This window comes from Dysidea avara, chromosome 7 (genome assembly GCF_963678975.1).
Source record: "Dysidea avara chromosome 7, odDysAvar1.4, whole genome shotgun sequence".
NCBI classification, from domain to species: domain Eukaryota; kingdom Metazoa; phylum Porifera; class Demospongiae; order Dictyoceratida; family Dysideidae; genus Dysidea; species Dysidea avara.
Window position 1 is genome coordinate 3,804,738 of NC_089278.1, and position 18,873 is coordinate 3,823,610.

General features: G+C 39.9%; 3 protein-coding genes across 3 annotated transcripts; 1 reads left to right on the forward strand and 2 right to left on the reverse strand.

Moving 5' to 3' along the window:
* Positions 1–1,453: 1,453 nt before the first annotated feature.
* LOC136261665 (stAR-related lipid transfer protein 5-like) lies at positions 1,454–6,890 on the reverse strand. Its single transcript, XM_066055706.1, has 7 exons — positions 6,575–6,890; positions 2,388–2,431; positions 2,221–2,335; positions 2,139–2,165; positions 1,968–2,088; positions 1,813–1,906; positions 1,454–1,763 (listed from the first exon to the last, which is right to left on the reverse strand). Exons 1-7 carry the CDS (start codon positions 6,827–6,829, stop codon positions 1,607–1,609), a joined length of 813 nt encoding a protein of 270 aa, XP_065911778.1. The 5' UTR covers positions 6,830–6,890; the 3' UTR covers positions 1,454–1,606.
* A 790-nt stretch (positions 6,891–7,680) lies between these two features.
* Positions 7,681–9,017, forward strand: LOC136260410 (coiled-coil domain-containing protein 34-like). The gene is made up of 4 exons (XM_066054129.1): positions 7,681–7,822; positions 7,884–8,034; positions 8,097–8,237; positions 8,764–9,017. The coding sequence occupies exons 1-4, from the start codon at positions 7,733–7,735 to the stop codon at positions 8,868–8,870; spliced, it is 489 nt and encodes a 162-aa protein (XP_065910201.1). The 5' UTR covers positions 7,681–7,732; the 3' UTR covers positions 8,871–9,017.
* LOC136260409 (stAR-related lipid transfer protein 5-like) lies at positions 8,881–18,222 on the reverse strand. Its single transcript, XM_066054128.1, has 7 exons — positions 17,983–18,222; positions 9,789–9,832; positions 9,615–9,726; positions 9,531–9,557; positions 9,361–9,481; positions 9,221–9,314; positions 8,881–9,169 (listed from the first exon to the last, which is right to left on the reverse strand). Exons 1-7 carry the CDS (start codon positions 18,121–18,123, stop codon positions 9,013–9,015), a joined length of 696 nt encoding a protein of 231 aa, XP_065910200.1. The 5' UTR covers positions 18,124–18,222; the 3' UTR covers positions 8,881–9,012.
* Between the last annotated feature and the right edge of the window lie 651 nt (positions 18,223–18,873).

Sequence of the window (18,873 nt, forward strand, 5' to 3'; positions counted from 1 at the left end):
TAGTGTCAATTTTCGAGGCTAAGAAGCCCCACTGTGCCCCTGCTTCCTTATAAAGTATGCCTTGCCAGTGCAAAAAATAGCCAGATCACACAAAAGAACTGGCTACACGGGGCTAAAGGCTCCGGTTGTCAGCATCTGCAAGAAGAGTCATTTCTTTCACACTGCCAGTTGATACACTTGCAACTTGTATCAAGAATGTTGATCATCAAAATTGTGCCTTGATTTTACCTATAAAAGAGCCGACATTTGATCGTCAACCATAAAATCTGTCTTGATTAACTGATTCTTTGCAAAACTGTCCCTTGATTGGACTTCGATCCCAGTCACAAGTGTTTCCACTGACATATTGAAGTGACTACCTGATCTGTGTACCCCTAAGTCTAGGCCCTCATTACAACTTGTAATTCATCTTTTAGATCAACCTATATGAAAAATAAATTTGACTGCCATTATCAAAAGCCCTGGCCCCCGGGCAAGGTATAAATCTCAAGAAACAGAGTACTTAGATGGCAGGAAGAAATCCTGATAGAGCAGAAGCTAATGGATGAAAATGCAGAGGAAACGACATTAAATATTCTTACAGCAAAAGCAGGGAAAGATCAGTGTACAGTGATGCAGCAATCTTAGATGGACGCCACTAAACAAAGAACCTTACAAGATAATGTACAAAATGGCTGTTGGTACACATGATGTTACCATCAGACCTTTGGTGTGTTTACACCATAGAGTAAATAAATAAATAAGAACAGCAGAGACACACTAAGATAAAAGAAAAGCAGTTTGAGAATTGGAAACAGCAAGGAACAGAAGCTATTGAAAGCAAACAACATTACTGGCTGAACCTCATCGTACAATAGGAACTCCTTGTATTCAAGTCAGACACCTTAAATTGGGCTATAACAAATATGTGTTCTGTTATTTTGATCTTACCTTCCCAATTTTGTCTATGCTGGCAAGACACAGTAATACTAGCTTTAAGGACAGACAGCTTCCAATGCAGGCACAAGATGGGGGCTTCCCTTTCAGAAATAGTGTTGCTTACTATACCATAGGCACCTGAACAAATTCAAATGATACCCATAGGCATAGCACAAGGAACCTTCATCAAGGTACTCTAATAGAGTAGTCATGTACTGTCAAGAGCAAGCAGTTAGGGTCTAAGCACAACTGTTTATAGGTTTTAGACAGACTTGCTGACTTCATAAATTGAGTGGACAAAACACTCGAAAGATACTCGATGATCAATTGTGCTGCCAAAGTTGTCCTACAGGAGTGTTTTGCTGCCAAATATATGGTGACCAGCGGTGCAGGAATCTGCAATAGGAACCCAACTATCAAAGTGATTCTTTTTCAAGGGGTTCCACTGTACACATAGACTGCACTGATTTAAAATCATTGTAGAACTACACCGACTGTACCAGGCTACTGCAGTTTGCGGTGCTGCAATGACGAAACACATTTATAGCACTGTACCTAGGCATATACCCAAACAACTATGACTTGTGTTGTTTCTCGTATCAGATTTTCAGTACTGTTACACTATGTTAAAAAAAAAAGATTGCTGTTAAAAATAATAATTCAGGCCTACAAAACTAGTCAAAAATAATTAATTTGATTGATGGAATTTTCTAGCTGCTGCATCTTTCCACTGAGTAGCAAAATCAAACATGGCTCCAGTTTGGAATGAGTCGACCACCGATACTGGTAGCATTCCACCCATATCAAGAACAATAATGGCTACTACGTAACTCTTGTCTGGATTTCTAACATAACAAAATAACTATCTCTGCCATGAAATGATAATATTTTTACCCTTCCACGGGAAAGAAGAAGTGTCCACCTGCATGCTTTATTGCTCTCACTGGCTCATCTTGAGGTGGGTATTTTGGGTGCTCAATACTTGGGTCTACAAAAGAATGTAGCTATCATTTGTTTAATTCTTGTTGTATAGTCATTTAAAAACTTACGTAATATGTATGCTCCCTTGTCCTCAGTTTCAGTATCCCATCCATACACACAAATCAAATCACGTTCTGAAATCAGTCCCATCATTGCACTACCTAGTACTTCACGTGTAATGAAGTATTTCTGAAAATTAATATACTAAAAGTAGCGTATTTCCTAACATCATCAAATACCTCTGTTTCTTCAATGATTTCTACTGACTATACAGGACACAGGAACATTTTAATAGAATGTGTAAGTTTACAAATTCATTACCTTTAAGGCACTTGTCCTAAACTTTTCTCGTAAACCATTTAGTGGTCCTCCTGCTGGACTACAGTATCGTATACCGGCCTTGGGAGAGGCGTCAATCTCACATTCACAGCGAAACCTGCCACCACCATGTTACAAGTCACACTTGTAAATCACACATGGTCTCTTACATCTTTCCTTTGTCTGTCGTTCTGTACGTTATCCTGATCCCATCCTAACACACAAAATGTAACATTTCCAAATTTGATATGTTATGACAGTACTATACAATTAGACTTAAGTTTGGAATACAATTTGGTGAATTGTCAGAGTTGTCTCACTTCTACTTGAAACTGAATTCACTAAAATAAGTTTTCCTTGCACACGGATTGGTTGAATTTGTATAATTCAATATATTATATATGACCACAGCTTCCAGAGTTATCTGTACCCAATATAGAGTGTAGATATACTTGACATGTAGTTGCTATAAACAAAGCATTACAACTTTGGAAGTATATTTCAAAACGTTATGTTTTAAAATGTTAGTGTTAAAGTTTTTTTTTGGCGGGATTCAATTTCAAACTACATAATTTCCTGGGGGACATGCCTCCAGACTCCTTAGATTTTATATGTGCATACATGTTGCCAAAATTCCTGGAGCTGCCCATTTACATGGTATATCTGCCTATTATGTGCCTTAAGGATCAAAATGTCAATAATCAGTTAAAACTTACTGTAGGATGGTTAAAGCTGTGTGAGTTGTAAATCAGGTCAGGTCAATCATCAAGACAAAGTTTTGAAATTCAGTGGACAAAATCAAACTTGACCACAATTACAGATCATAGTAGAGTATGTGTGACCAGATCTGCGAAAACCCAGCATAATGGTATAAGCCTAAATTTACAGTACAAACCATTGATTGCAATATGTAAAATACCTGTGCATTAAATTCCATAAATATTTAAACACATTTTCTTTGTGAAGAAAGCATCTAACAGTAAAAACTTGGATATCATCTTATTCGCCTACTCAAGAGGAGTTTGAAAATCTTTGTTTCATTGCTGTAGACCAACAGGTACGTGCGTTATAGGCATTTGTTTACATCACGTCGAAACGGTCATATGCGATCAATCTTTCTTCACAGATTTTGTCTCTGTAAGAAACGTGATACAAGGAGAACCTTGCCCAGTATGAACACAATGGTGCAGTTGCAACTCTGGATATCATTGCGTACGCACTTTTTTGTAAACACCTGTAATGTATTTTCCTACTCCTATACAAATCAATCTTTCTGTTACTGCTACTTTGTATGGCTATAACTCCAAAAGTTATTGGCATACAAGGCTAAAGTATACATTTGTATGTGTAAAGAATTTGAAAATGCACCCTTATGCTGGGTTTTCGCAGATTTGGTTGAAGAAAATATGAGTGAGGTGCTTAAAAATTAGTGTATTCAAAGAAGTAGAGATCCAAAGTGATAAAAACCAGTGAAACAAGGTTTATGAATGATGGTATTACATCGCCCTGTGGGAAAATCTCTACATTGGCATGTCATGACAATTTCGTTCAAACCAAAGTAGGGACTTTCCCACAGGGCTATGTTGTAGTAATACAATTGTCTAACTGATTTTAACACTTGGATCCCTATTTCAATTTTAAATTAATAATACTAGTTTACATATAGCCATGATATTATGATGTATTTACTCGATTTGTGCAGCACCCTCGAATAGTACCGCAGTATGAATAGTACCGCAATGTGGTACTATTCGAAGGTCTTTATCCTTTTCTGAAAATAATTTTAATTGTACTACACCCTTGAATAGTACCGCACTATACTTTCGTAATTACTCTTTTCTAGTGCTCTAATACCTTTAGTATTAATCTCCATCTCGATTTAAGGAAGGCATTGTTTTACAAGACTTAAACGGCTGTCACATAATCGAAATTCTGGATATTAGTTAGTAAATTGACCATGTAGCACGAGTCGTGACATGGTTGTGCTACAAGAACTTGAATGAAGGAAGGGTCTTGCATACAAGAAGTAAGTAGCACGTGTTGTGATTGTTTTATAAAACTATAATGTAGAATAGCTATAGTAGTGGCAGGTTTAAAATATTAGTAGCACACCCTCAAATAATACCGCAGTGTGGTACTATTCAAAGGGTTTTATCCTTATTTTTGGGCAAAAAAAGAATAGTACCCCTGGGGCACAAATCGAGTAAATACGGTACACATGTGACTGTTCTATTAGAAAATTAAACATGCCTGGTGATTGCTTTATTTGAGTATCTCAAGTGACAGGACTATATGCAATATTTAAGGGGTGTAGTCTTCTGTGCCTACTTTTCATCATGTCATCAGTAAGAAGTATGGTAGATATGATCGATCTTAAGGGGAGTGTCTGGTGTTTGCTCATTTATTGGTGCTGCTAGATCATAAAGGAACGTGATCTCAGACAAGTACAGTGTCTACTAGCTAGAAATTCAATAGATATACGGTAGTACCTATTACAGCTGTGTAAGTGCTTTAAATAATTTTGATGTGGAAAGTGTGGATATGGAAATTAAGGCCTTGATATGGTTTGTTGCATGAAGATGATGACCAGCATGATTGAAGAGGCAGAGGGAAGACACTTGTTGGAAACCCCAAAAGGCACCACATTTTTGACATTAGTCTTGTCATCAGCCGCCAACATGCAGTCAAACTTATTGGCCCAGCTTAGTCATTGTTTATAGCTTTGCAGTTGCTTATTAGTAGTTTTAAGAAGGTTTGTTTCATACGTGAAGTGTTAATTGGAGTTTATTAGTCACACCAGGAAGATAACATTCTTTAGGAAAATATATTTTAAGCTTGAATGAGTACTTTTGATTGATTAACTGATTGATTTACAAAGCTCTTGACTGTCAGAATAGCTGTTCTTCTCTGATCACAGAGAGCTACATACATGCACATACACAACATTAGCTACAGACAAATACAATGTCATACATTATGACAATACAAGCACAAAAATACAATACAAGCAATAAATAATAACCTAGTTGTTACAACAGAAATAAAAGGTAGGTTTGAAAATCATCTTTAAATTGTACTAAAGACCACTCCAAATAAATCGTCTGTTTCCCGCCCATCGCCTGCATCTGTTCACTGTCAGCACTAAAACATTTTTGTTATTCTGTTTCTTCCATTATTTTCCAATTTTTCTTGCATACTGCAAGTAGTCTCATTAAAAACAATTTTGTAAAGTCGAGTAAGCACAGATTTACGCTTTCACTATGCTTGTCACATAAAAGATACTTTTTATGTGGTTTGCTGTGCTCAGGCAATTATGGTGTGAAATCTGCCAATTGTATAATGGAATAATAGAAATGGACCACCTGCTCGTGTGGAAATATCCCTGAGTGGAGGATGGGAAACAGAGAAATGTATGGTGACCATATATACCATCAACATAATCAAAAAATTGAGAGACAGGCCACACATTTTGTGACTGGCAACTATGATAAACATCTGCAGTGGGATACCTTACAAGATAGATGAAATTACTTCTATTCCGTCACTGCATATAAGATAACTAGCAATTTGATTCACACCTGAAGGATACTTATAGCTAGCTAACAGTGTTACAAGGGATCATCCATTACGATTTATGAAAGTAAATTTTTGGTGAGTTTAAGGTGAGCTAGGATTGGAGCAAGTAAAGCGAGCGTCCCAGCAGAGCCAGGCCAACCCTAGCTCACCTCAAACTCACCAAAACCTTACCTTCATACAGACAGTGAAAGACATCATGTTAAACAGGCAGCCCTCAAGTTAGTGTTAGGTCGGGTTCAGCCTTGGTTTTCTTCACTTCTTCTTAACATGCATAGGTTACTTCTTAAGTAACATTTATAAAATAGAAGTATGGGTGAAGTGGGTAGCTAGTAGCAGTAGTACAGTGGGCAACACACTGACCTAACAGACTGGTTTGAGCCCCAGATGTTGTGCACCTTTTTACTGACTTTCTGTTTAGTATCCACTATCTAATAATAAATTGTTTGGCAGAAGGAATGGCCTAAGCTCTGTTGTAGGAGCACAGCTTTGGTGCAAAAAAGACTATCTCAGGGGTTGTGCGCAACTTTCCTTCCCAAACTGAACTGGAAGCAAGCTTGACTGGAAGTGGTTTCGCGTGATCAATCGCGTGGGCGAGACCATTCTGACGTCACTTGAATACGAGGTAGTCTCGTGCCCAGACCGCTTTTTTTCTTTTTGTGTGGGGGCGCCTCCACACAAAAAGAAAAAAAGCGGTCTGGGCACGAGACTAAATACGAGGGATGAAACAAAACCCTCAAACAAAACAATAAAAACACAATGCAACGTTCCACACATAAACTACCTTGTTATTTGATTCAAACCAATCGATAGCCTTCATTGCTGTGAGTAGCTCTTTGCGATGGTCAGCAATAATCTTCAAGTAGTCTGGTGAAGAAGCGTCAGCTGGTGGTGAGCTTCCTTCTGCCATGTTTGTCCTCGTCGGCCTTACATACTGTCGAAACGCGGCCGTCAAAAAATACGCGTTATTGTGACCCGGTTTTAGTTGCACGGGTCGTTTCCCGCAAAGAAGAAACGGTATCCTGCGCCAAAACATCATCCGCCAAGTTCGATGCAAAATAATAATAATAATAGTTCGATGCACAAATTCACTTCCGCTTAAAAGTTGCGTGGCGCATGCGTATTAAGATCAATCGGTTGGAATTTTACACTTTGTAGATGTACATGAATGCCTAAAGCAGCAGCAGCAGCAGCAGCAGCAGCAGCAGCAGCAGCAGCAGCAGCAGCAGCAGCAGCAGCAGCAGCAGCAGCAGCAGCAGCAGCAGCAGCAGCAGCAGCAGCAGCAGCAGCAGCAGCAGCAGCAGCAGCAGCAGCAGCAGCAGCAGCAGCAGCAGCAGCAGCAGCAGCAGCAGCAGCAGCAGCAGCAGCAGCAGCAGCAGCAGCAGCAGCAGCAGCAGCAGCAGCAGCAGCAGCAGCAGCAGCAGCAGCAGCAGCAGCAGCAGCAGCAGCAGCAGCAGCAGCAGCAGCAGCAGCAGCAGCAGCAGCAGCAGCAGCAGCAGCAGCAGCAGCAGCAGCAGCAGCAGCAGCAGCAGCAGCAGCAGCAGCAGCAGCAGCAGCAGCAGCAGCAGCAGCAGCAGCAGCAGCAGCAGCAGCAGCAGCAGCAGCAGCAGCAGCAGCAGCAGCAGCAGCAGCAGCAGCAGCAGCAGCAGCAGCAGCAGCAGCAGCAGCAGCAGCAGCAGCAGCAGCAGCAGCAGCAGCAGCAGCAGCAGCAGCAGCAGCAGCAGCAGCAATATAGAGAAAAAGAATACAATCAGAAAACAATTGCAGCAAGCAGCAGTATTAAAAGAGCGACAGTAATACTCCTTAACAGCAGCAGTATTATAGAGATGAACAGCATCAGTACTATGCAGTCATTTTTAATCAGCATCGTGATATACTTGTTGACTTTATCCAATAACGTGCCACGCCCATACAGTTGTAAACACGTGAACTAAAGCAGGGAATGTCCGAGGATAAAGAATATATTCGCAAGAAGGAGCTGCAGGATAGAGCGTTTTTTCAGTGGGTAAATAAAAAGAACGAAGAAGAAAGGGTAAGTCTCAACTGGTCATAGTTTTGTAAATAGTTTACGGAGAGTATACGTTTGTTTACAGGCAAGAAAGAGAGCACTTAGGCAGCAAGAAGAAATCCTGATAGAGCAGCAGAAGCAGAAACTTCTGATGGGCAAAGCAGCATATGTACAATGGATGAAAACACAGCGAGAAAAAGACATACTTCTCTTAAAGCAAAAACAAAGAGATAATGGTGAGAACAAACACGTATAGCTACAATGATGCAGCAGTATCAATCTTGGTTGTGCACCACAGAGCAAAGAATATTACAAGAACAGCAAGAATGTGAGGATCAAAGGACAGCAGAAGAATCTTATGAGAATTGGAAACAGCAAAAGGATCTGGAACAAAGGCTAATGATAGCAAACACTGTATCAGCTGAACCTCCCCCAAGACGTAATACATGTAAAACTACAATTGGTATATTATATGGTGGAACCCTTAACACCTTGGGGTTGTTATATAATCCTGTACCCTCAACAAATCTGTTTGGACAGACCAAGGGCCACATGTATGTTTAGTCTGTGTTAGCCAGGCCACAAAAAGTTAACTGCTATGTCAGATGTAGTGTAACACACGCACACACACACAAATAGCCTGGTCAATTTTTGGGGAATTGGTAGGACCAGAAATTTGCAATTAACTTTGCATGGCCTTAGCAAAACACTAGCTTTGATGATGCAGCACAATAAGGGGGTTCTCTGAACTTTGCATAGTCATCCTGCACTTTGATGCTTTGATGTTATATACTCATTGGTAAAGAAGTGACCATCAGTCATACCATTAAAGTGTGTTGTTGCAATAATTGATCTACAGGGTGGGTGGGACCATGCTAAAGCAAATGGGACAAATGTCCTGAGTATCATGGTGACCTATTTAAGTGGTTGTAGGCTGTATTGAGATGATTCACTTGTCATTTCAGGAACTACACCAACTGTACCGGGGTACTGCAGTGTGTGGTGCTGCGATGATGAAATGAGGAAGCACATTTGCAGTACTGTACCAAGGCATATATCCAAACAATTATGACTTGTGTATGTTGTTCAATCTCATGCCATTATTTTATCAGATTTTCAATGCAATATACTACTACTACTACTACAGAACAAAAAGTTTTATCTTCTATCAAAAAAAAAAAAAGTTCAGGCCTAAAAAGCAAGTCAAAAAATAATTAATTAGATTCGTGGAATTTTTTCACCACTGCAGCCTTCCACTGAGTAGCATTATCAAACATGGCTCCAGTTTGAAATGAGTCGACTACTGATACTGGTAGCATTCCACCCATGTTGACAAGGAAAATGGCTGTTACCTTACTCTTGTCTGGATTACTATTGTCACAATATAATTACATCTTCCATTGAAACGTACATAATTCTTACCCTTCCACAGGAGATAAGATGTGTCCACCTGCGTGCTTTATTGCTCTCACTGGCTTATCTTTAGGTGGGTACTTTGAGTGCTCGACACTTGGGTCTACAAAACAACATATCATTTGTTGAATAGACATTTAAAAACTTACGCATCATGTATGCTCCCTTGTCCTCGGTTTCAGTATCCCATCCATACACACAGATCATATCACGCTCTGAAATCAGTCCCATCATTGCACTAGCAATGACTTCACGTGCAATGCAGTATTTCTAAAAATACTAGTAAAAAGTAGTGATATTAACTAAAATAATCAAATACCTCTGTTTCTTCAATGATTTCTACTGACTATACAGAGAACAAAAAAACACTTTAATGGAATGTTGCAAGTTTACAAATCGTTACCTTCATAGGACTCTTCTTAACAAACTTTTCCCGTATACCATTAAGTGGTCCTGGGCTAGTATATCGTATGCCAACCTTAGGAGAGGCGTCGATCTCAAATTCACAGCGAAACCTGCCACCACCATGTTACATGTCACACTTGTAAACCTCTCCTATCATACATATGTTTCTTACATCTTTCCTTTGTCTGTCATTCTGTATGTTATCTTGATTCCATCCTAACACACAAATGTATGTAACATTAACATTTACTACAGGAGCAAACCCAGGGGAGTTCCAGGAGTTTAGGAAAACCCCTTTGTATTTTACATACAACTTGAACATGGAGAAAGTGTTTTCCAAAATTTTGATGTAAAAGGACACTTCACTTTCATCTCATATAATCATATACTATATTTCCACATATAAGCTGGGAGTTTTCCAACACTTTTGGAAAATGCTGCTGCTGCTGTTACTTCAAACATTGTTAACAGTAAGTTTAGAGCCGTCTAAGGGATGAAGTTGCTACCGATGATCATGTGACCATTATTCAGTCATTTAGGCATTCACTACATTTGTTCAATACTGAAGGTAACGGTGTTAAATACCTATCAAAAACAAATGCCTGGTCTCAAATAAAAGCCCTATTTGATTACAACCTGGGTCAAAAAATGCTGGGAAGGAAAATAAAAGACCGGTCTTTTATTGGAGAAAATACAGTAATCTATCAAAAAATTATTTTAAAATGCACTTGTCTGCTTTAAAGGGGTAGCACAGCACTAGTAAAACACCAGACCAGTGAAATAATGTACATGTTGCTTATGCAATGGAAGTGTGTGGAACTAAGATTGCAAGTATGCATTTATGACGGAGAAAATAGCAAGAAAACGTGGTCATCATACTTGCTATGAAACAAGAAGAATAGAGGACAACAAATCCACTTATTGAAATCACTGTTTGTGAAAAGGTCATGAGGCAAGAGTCAAGAACAGGCTTTGTTGTGGCAACCTTAATATGTACCATCCATTAGTGTCCATTAGCATCCATTATCATACCCATTAAGTGCAGTTGCAATCTAAGTTCCACTCATTCTGTTATTTCAGTGAAATCATCAAAGTTAAAAGGCTTTGTTAGTGCTGCACTACCCTACAGTGGAACTTCTCTTAACAAAGTCTCCAAATTAAGGACACAATAGAAAAAAAACCTCAACAAAACACAGCTAACTGTTACTGCACAAAAACTCTTGGTCCCAAAGTGTGTGTTCTAGAGAGGTTCCACTGTAGTTGTTCCTAGCATCTGACAGTGATACTTGTAGTGGGTAGCTCATGGTGACAAAGTAAGAGTATTCATCTTATTCAATCCCATTGACTCCAAGTATGGCTGACTAGCAACAGTTATTAAGCATTTTGTAACACGCGTTTTGTATGCAAGCTCTCTTTATCATACAGTACAATAGTACTGTATAGTAGGGACGATGAAGGTGTGGGCGTGGGCGTGGTCCACAAAGAAAAATCTACCCAAAATCATCTTCAGAAATCCTTCACGGCCATTTCACAGTATTGGTCAGGTATAAACAAGCCCAAACGTGTCGACCCAAAACATTTCCGACGAGGTGCTACGAAATTAAAAAAAAAAATTTTTTTAGCGAATTTCTATTGCTTCACTGCCTGCCTCACTGATTCGTTCAGTCAAGCGTAGCGGAAAACTGGCTATAGCTACAGCCTTGCTTCTCTGGCGGAAATGCTTCGAGTTTTGTGGAGAAAAAACCTTTCACAATATTAAATACCTACGATGTGTGCGCTACTGTCTTACTGTTTTATCTTTGATCCTTCTTTATCGTGGCCATCTCTCATGAGTACGGCTTCCATCAAAGCACACACACCACAGCGCCCCAACATATTGGAATAAACATGTAGCATAATTGTAGCAAGCATGTGATTTTAATGTTGGGATACATCTCGGGATACGCTGCTGCCTGTTCAACATCGCCACTACACGCATAAGGATTAGTGTTTGCTTTGGCTCGAAGGTGGTTTCTTTTCTGAGTTAAAAAAATGCATTGCATCAGGATCCGCATCATTCAATGAAATGATGCAGATCCTGTGAAGAGTACTGACAAGTACTGAACTGCATGCTTTACAGAATGCTGAATGAAGAGAAACAGCAAGATAACAGTACAGATTGTTAGAGTCATACCAACTATTGTTGTTTGTCCAGGAAAAAAATGAGCATTTGAAGAATTTGTATTTGAAGACAAGATCTCTTGACACAGAAGCTGCAACGTTTGAAAGCTCAAGTCAGCTCCCTTGTTGAAGAGGGAGAAATATCTGTAAAAGATGGCTTACATGAGCATATAACTGATTCACATCCTGAGGGTTCACAATTTTTGGCAAGCACAATGCAAAACTGCAAGTGACATCAATGAAATGGGTGGTGTCTCTACTTATACCATTTATCAGGGAGGCAGAAGCTTATGAGATACTGAGGGAATCAGGAGTAGTCAGACTTAGCCATCACGAAATGTGGCTTTTCAGATGATGTAGACCTGAAGTTCGTGGACATTGCTAAGTATTTGTGAATAAGATGGATAAGATGCATATATTTATGATAAGCATTCAAGTAATTTAAAACTTTTTATCTTATGTAATTTGTAGGAGCTATCACAGGATTCGGAAACATCAACACACACCTTAGGCAAGTAAATGATGGTGGCATCTCATCCCCACAACCCCCAATTTAGCAGTCTATGCTTTCTTGTCAACGGCTTGTTAAGTGGTCTGTGCTCCTTTACATTCATTTTCTGCACAGATCTGTCAGGAGAGCTAATGGAAGGGAAGCCATCCTCCACCTATTGTGGTTTTAAAGTTTTGGGGGTGACTTGTGATGGCATAGAAGACTCTTCCAATTGCACAATCCTGATGCTAAACCTGGGGAAGTAGTACACGAGGTGAACTAATCCATGTACAAGATTTCTACTTTTTAGCTGATCCACCTCATCTGTGCCAAAAACTTGGTGTAACACCAAACAGCCACTTTGGGTGTGATTTTCATGTCATTGCATAAAGTACTACTACTATAATGGTAAAGAGAAATGTTGGTCCACCTGTCCCATCTTTATTGTTACCATTTCAAATAAAGCTCCAGCATATTGTACTGACCAGCTATTCTAAGATACGTGAAGGATCAGCTACACAGGTAAGACGTGTACCCATTAATTTCAGCTGTAGACATTGGTTGATTGCTGGTGCTTAGCAAACAAGTGGCTAATGGGGTTCATATGACACAAAGGGAAGAAGAGGAAACAGCCAAGTTTGCTGAAATGTGTTTGACAAATTTTTGATTGTCTGATATCAGTTACGCCAAGGCTGAAAGTGCATGAAAGAGGATGTGTAGTTAATACAACAGTTGTAATAGTAGCAGCCCAGGCTATTGCAATGGTCATGGACAAGAACATGATCTCTGAGAAAGGTAGCCCTGATATTCTATTTGTACCATGGGCAAAGTCACTACTAAAGAGGATGGATTTTTGTAAAGAGAAAGAGCTTAACTAAAACTATGGGTGCGCCTGGTGACTTGGATGAAGAAAATATTCCTCTACAAGATTGTGAGTACTGTAGAGATGGAAGAAAATTCCTAATTAAGTTACGGTCAACCGGAAATAGACAAAATTCTGCATGCTATACTTTTTCGGTGATAACTTGCCTTTGCTAATAAGCACCCATCTTTACTTACTGGCCCATTAAAGTCCAAAGACTAGTCTAATAGGTTGGGAGATTTGAAGATGCTAGTGTTAATCGCTCAAGAGTTATAGTGTGGTTTGTGAAGGGCTTCGAAGCATTACTACACGTCAAATCATTGGGAAACTATTACCATTTCGCCAAGATGATTAGTGAAAAACAGCCAGCAAACACAGACAGAAAGTCATTAAGAAAGGACTACTTTAGCAATCAGAGTGCGGTGCATGAAAACAGTTATTAAATTTTCGAAGTTTCACACAAATCCCTTCCAGTGTCGCTAAGAAGATGCAATTAAAAGCACTTTTTTGGTATCTGTCCCTGCACCCACTACTACTGAACTGTTCTAAGCCACAACACTAGCCTATCTAGTAGTATACTAGCCTATCTAGTAGTATACTAGCCTATCTAGTAGTATACTAGCCTATCTAGTAGTGTATGCTGTAGAAAACTGACGTGAAGTAATAGTATACTGTAGTGAAATGTCAAAGAAAACACAAATAATTAGTGATGTCATTCAAGCACCATGCACTAACAGAACTGACAGTGTATCGCAGATATAAGTACCCAACAGGAGGGTGGACTCGATATCAGCACTACTGAAAACTATTACCGTTAATTGAATATTTCTAATATCAAGACTAAAATGTAGTGATTAAAACTGTTTAGCAACAGCCACACTTAATTTATCTTGTGCTTCTTGTGACAAACGGAAGAAAATGAGCACGAAGGTGTCTTATTTCCTGCTTGATTCTCCATGAGGACACGCTAGTGGCGTCTGCTTTCCTTTCTTTGGGAGCGAGCATAGGAGGCTTATGGTGTATCATAATACCTTCTTAGACGATTTTTGGGCTCGAATACAAGCTTATAAGGTGTCTGTAGAGTGCAACGCATTGATTCCACTGACAAACTTACTGCACATGTGATCCTCTATAAATTCAAGAGCGATTTACATGACGGGAATAGCGGGGAAGAGTGGGGCAGACCAGCTAAATATACTAAACGCCAAGCACACTTTCGAATGGTGATTATTTAAACTTCGCTGAAGGCTTAGTTATACTTTTAATACATGTATGCGCTCACGTGCACATGTCCACCCTCCTCTGCACAAAATCTAGCCTTGGCACAATTGCCATTTAAATATTAAGCAATGTGGTACATTTAATAAAATTTTTGTGGTCACACTTTGGCTTCCCTAGATTGAAGGGCTTTGACTTGACCGTAACCTTTTAATCTGGTTCACTGTGGACTATGGGGAAATGGCAGGGTTCCAACCAGATCATGTGCAGCACATTAATGGGTGAAATCTTACCATTCCAACTGATTTATGCTGGCAAGACAACCAAATGCCACTCAAAGAATGACTTTCTATCTGACTGGCAAGTAACACGCACCCCTAAGCATTGGTCGAATGAAGGCACTACACTTCAATACCTTAATGAAGTGATTGTTCCTTTTGTGAAGGGCACTCGCAAAGAGTTGATGAACAACAACCTGCATTGGCCATATTCAACTATTTTAAGGGTCAAATGACAGAACATATCACAAAGTTGCTGGAAGATCGTCACAATCACTCAGTGCTAATACCAGGAAACTATACAGCCGATGGACATTTCCATCAATAGAGTGATAAAATCATTTTGTAGAAAACAGTTTACTTCACACAGACTTTCAAAGCCATTGATTTACAACGAGGAGTATGTACCAGTTGAGTTGTCCATGGCTAGAATGAAGTGGTCCATGGCTTGTTAAATTGTACAAACATCTCCAAGATAACCCCCACATTGTTGTAAAGGAGTTCAGACATGCCAGTATTCTTAGCACATCAGAGAAAGGGGGTAATGGCAATGTTGACCTTGATGGAACTCCATCCCTCAATGTTTACTCTAACAGTGAGTCAGACAATTATTTCCACAGTGAGTCAGACATGTAGACATTCACTACCATGTATATTGACTACCTGTAATCATTGCACAAGTTGTATCACTGTTATCTGTATGTGGTCATGTGATTTGTTGTAGCTATGTTGCATATTCCTAGTTGTTAAGCAGTAGTTACATGGTGTGGTTTGAAAACGTGTGTACCACTACTATCACAACAGCTATAATACCTGATAGCACTATTCTATAATAAATTGCTTATCTATATACCGTCAACGTTTCTCTAACTTGCTGAATGTCCACTTGCGCTTATAAATCTTTAACAACTCTTTCAATTTTGCTCAGAATACAAGCTTACAAGGGATGTCAAGCCCTCCTTCCAGTATACAATAGCAATGTCTTCTTGCTCCAGTGACTCTACAAATAATTGTGCCACCACAAAGTATGCAGATCCTGGAGAGGATGCATGGTAAATGCCCAACTACTGTTGAATTTTAGCACAATACTGCCATAGCGTACCTGACTTTCATAATCCTGGTTCTCTAATGCAAGTAAGCTTCTCACCAATGACAGGAGTCCAGATGTCTTGGTAAACACGGTAACCATGTATGCAAGAACTTAGCAATGCTTCCCTCTCCTTGTCCATTGCAAATTTAATATTCTACATAAAAATTACATGGATTATATTTTCACGGAGAGCTGCATTCGTGGAAATTTGTGTCATGCTCTTAAAATTTATGATAAATTATAAATGCAATAACAAGTTGATGTTGTGCTACTTCTATTAACCAGGCGCCATGCAGCTAGCTAACTCATCTGGAATTAACCAATAGGATTTTGGTTTAATAAACTTATTGTAATTTTCGGATTTCGTAATTCATGAAATTTTCATAAAATTTCAATTACGTTGCTATGCATTGCTAAGGAAGCGTTTGTTAACCAAACCACTTTTAACATATTATGCACATAAGTATATATCTTCTAAACTGTTTTATAGTTTGACTATTGTGTTCTTTCCCCACAAATTCTCTCGACAAAGCCTCAGAGCCGCTCTTCATTTTCATTCGCGTACATAGGGGATACGCCCCTTCCCAACTTGAAGGGATAGGCTATTTCTGGTAGTCTATGAGGCTAGCACTGTTGTTTATCAATTGTTAAACGCCTGTAAAACCAGAAGGAAAGGTAATTCACAAAGTCTGAGGAGAGTCGCCACACCTGTATTTCAGACCGCCGAAAAGAAACCACCTCGGAGCAAAGTTTACCTGTGTGGAAGTTTAGCACAGCATTCATTTTGCTTTTACTTCTTATGTAAAAGCTGCTTTTACCATTATGTAACGATTTTGCTCACGTGGGTGCGTATGGACAAACATAGGTAGATAGATAGGTACACACACACACACACACACACACACACTTTTACGAAAACAATTTCAGTAAACCAGGTGTGCGCCCACAACTGGCTGCGCACCTGGCATTTGGCTGGATGTGGGTGTGCGCCTAGTTTAAAAACCTGCTATACAGTATTTATTACAGTGGTGCTCACAGCATAAAGTGATTACCATACTAAAGGGATTGCACTACCTTTCATGCTAACTAGACACTGCCATTATATATCTAAGCCATTAATACTTGGAATGCAAGCTTCATGCAAAGTGTGGCAGGTCACCTTTCGGATTTATAATCAGTGGCAGTGGGGGGTGGGGGCTATAGCCCCCCCCCCCAACAAATGTGCTTTGTGATGTCATAGACGTATCACGTGATCAACACTTGTAAGCGTGCTTATAGGGTCACTGTAGTGGCTAACAGCTCAAGAATTTAATGCTGAATTATAGCAATGCTTACTTGCTTTAGGACTATTTATCTAGCAATGTGATTAAGATTATTGGCTAAAACTGCCTCCAGATTCTCTCATAGCACTTCCCCCAGGCCCCCTAGAAGGAGAGCATGCTTTGCGCACTGTGCATGTACAGCCACAGTAACTATACTCAGCCCCTCCAACTTTTCATTCCTTCCTCCACCACTGATAATTGAAATAAATTGCTCCATAATTCAACTATTTTCAAATCTGTACGGACAATGTTACAGTTGATTGCATGTGCGTTTGAACACTGCACGGTACGGTGGGTGAACTGCATCTGGCCTGTAGTCATGCAAACAACCATGTTCAAATTATCAAGTATTCCGTAACGTTTCCATTTCACCAGTAAACTAAACAGAAATCTTTTGCCATACAAAACAAACGAACATGCAATCGACTGCAAAAGGTGCTAAATAACTCCACGTGTCATGCGGTTTAGAAATCTCTATGATTTTTATTTTGTGCGAGCTTTTGTGACACCGACAAACCAAACGTCCTGCGGATACCGCCTATTAAACCAGTCTGGCGCCGCCCGCCCCTTCGCAAAAAGTAAGGGTCTGGTGAAATACAAATACCTAATCATTTCAAAAGGAATTCAATTAGACAGCGCAGGTAATGCTTGTTACGTCAGATAATTGCACTTCAATTCGAACAAAAGCATTGTGTTGCCAAGGCGATTTCTGTGTGAACGTCATTGGCATGCACTAATTGGCTAGCGCCGAATCTGGGCGCTAGAAATGATTTAGTATCTGTATTTCACCAGACCCTTACTTTATGCGAAGGGGCGGGCGGCGCCAGACTACTATTAAACGTGAAATACCAATTACAAACGTTCCTTGAAAAACATCTCTAAAGTAAAATTTCCGAAAACAAGAACATTCCACACATTATTAAACAAGCAGGTTAAAACAATGTACCTTGTTTTTAGTTTCAACCCAATCGGTGGCCTTCATTGCAGTGAGCAGCTCTTCGCGATGGTCAGCGATAATCTTCGAGTAGTCTGGTGCTGAAGCATCCGTTGATGGTGTAGTATCAGCCGGTGAATTACCTTCTGCCATTGTCCTCGCGTTTGACTCCACTCAACTCAACCAGACCACAGTTTTGAGTAAGGTATACGCACGCGTATCACACGAGTTGTTGGAGCGCGCGTACAGAAAATTGCATTGTCTTTGCAACTACCGGCCATGCGCGGTTTGAGCATGCGCGTGTTTTGAATAATAAAATGCGTGTAATACACGGTTTTGGTATTTGCTAACTAGTGATGCTACCATTCCTGGTATACTTGCCGTAAAAGTGTGTATAATTCCGGTTATGCAATGATTTAACTGACGTGGAATTGAACGGCTTCGATACCTGCGTACTGTTATACCCGGTATTACGCGCGTTTTATTATTCAAAATACGCGCATGCTCAAACCGCGCATGGCCGGTTGTTGCAAAGACAATGCAATTTTCTGTACTGCGGTTTTCCAAGTTCTTGCAATGCAAAGCGTCATGCGCTATACAAGCATGTACGTGCGCAGCTGTTCAACAGTGGATTTTCAATGACAACTACTGACTCACAGGACTTCAAGGATGCCTACGCATACAACTCGACAGCCACAGAATATTACAGGAGTTTTTTAAAGAACTGCGCATACTGACACATTATTAGCGCATGACGCTTTCCATTGCAAGAACTTGGAAAACCGCAGTACCGGGGTTTTCAAGTCCGTTGTCCTATTATAATTGCGCATGCGCTAAAAACCTACTAACCGAAGGGCCATTCACTGGTGATAAAGGAGTCACAACAACACAGTGAGTAATAGT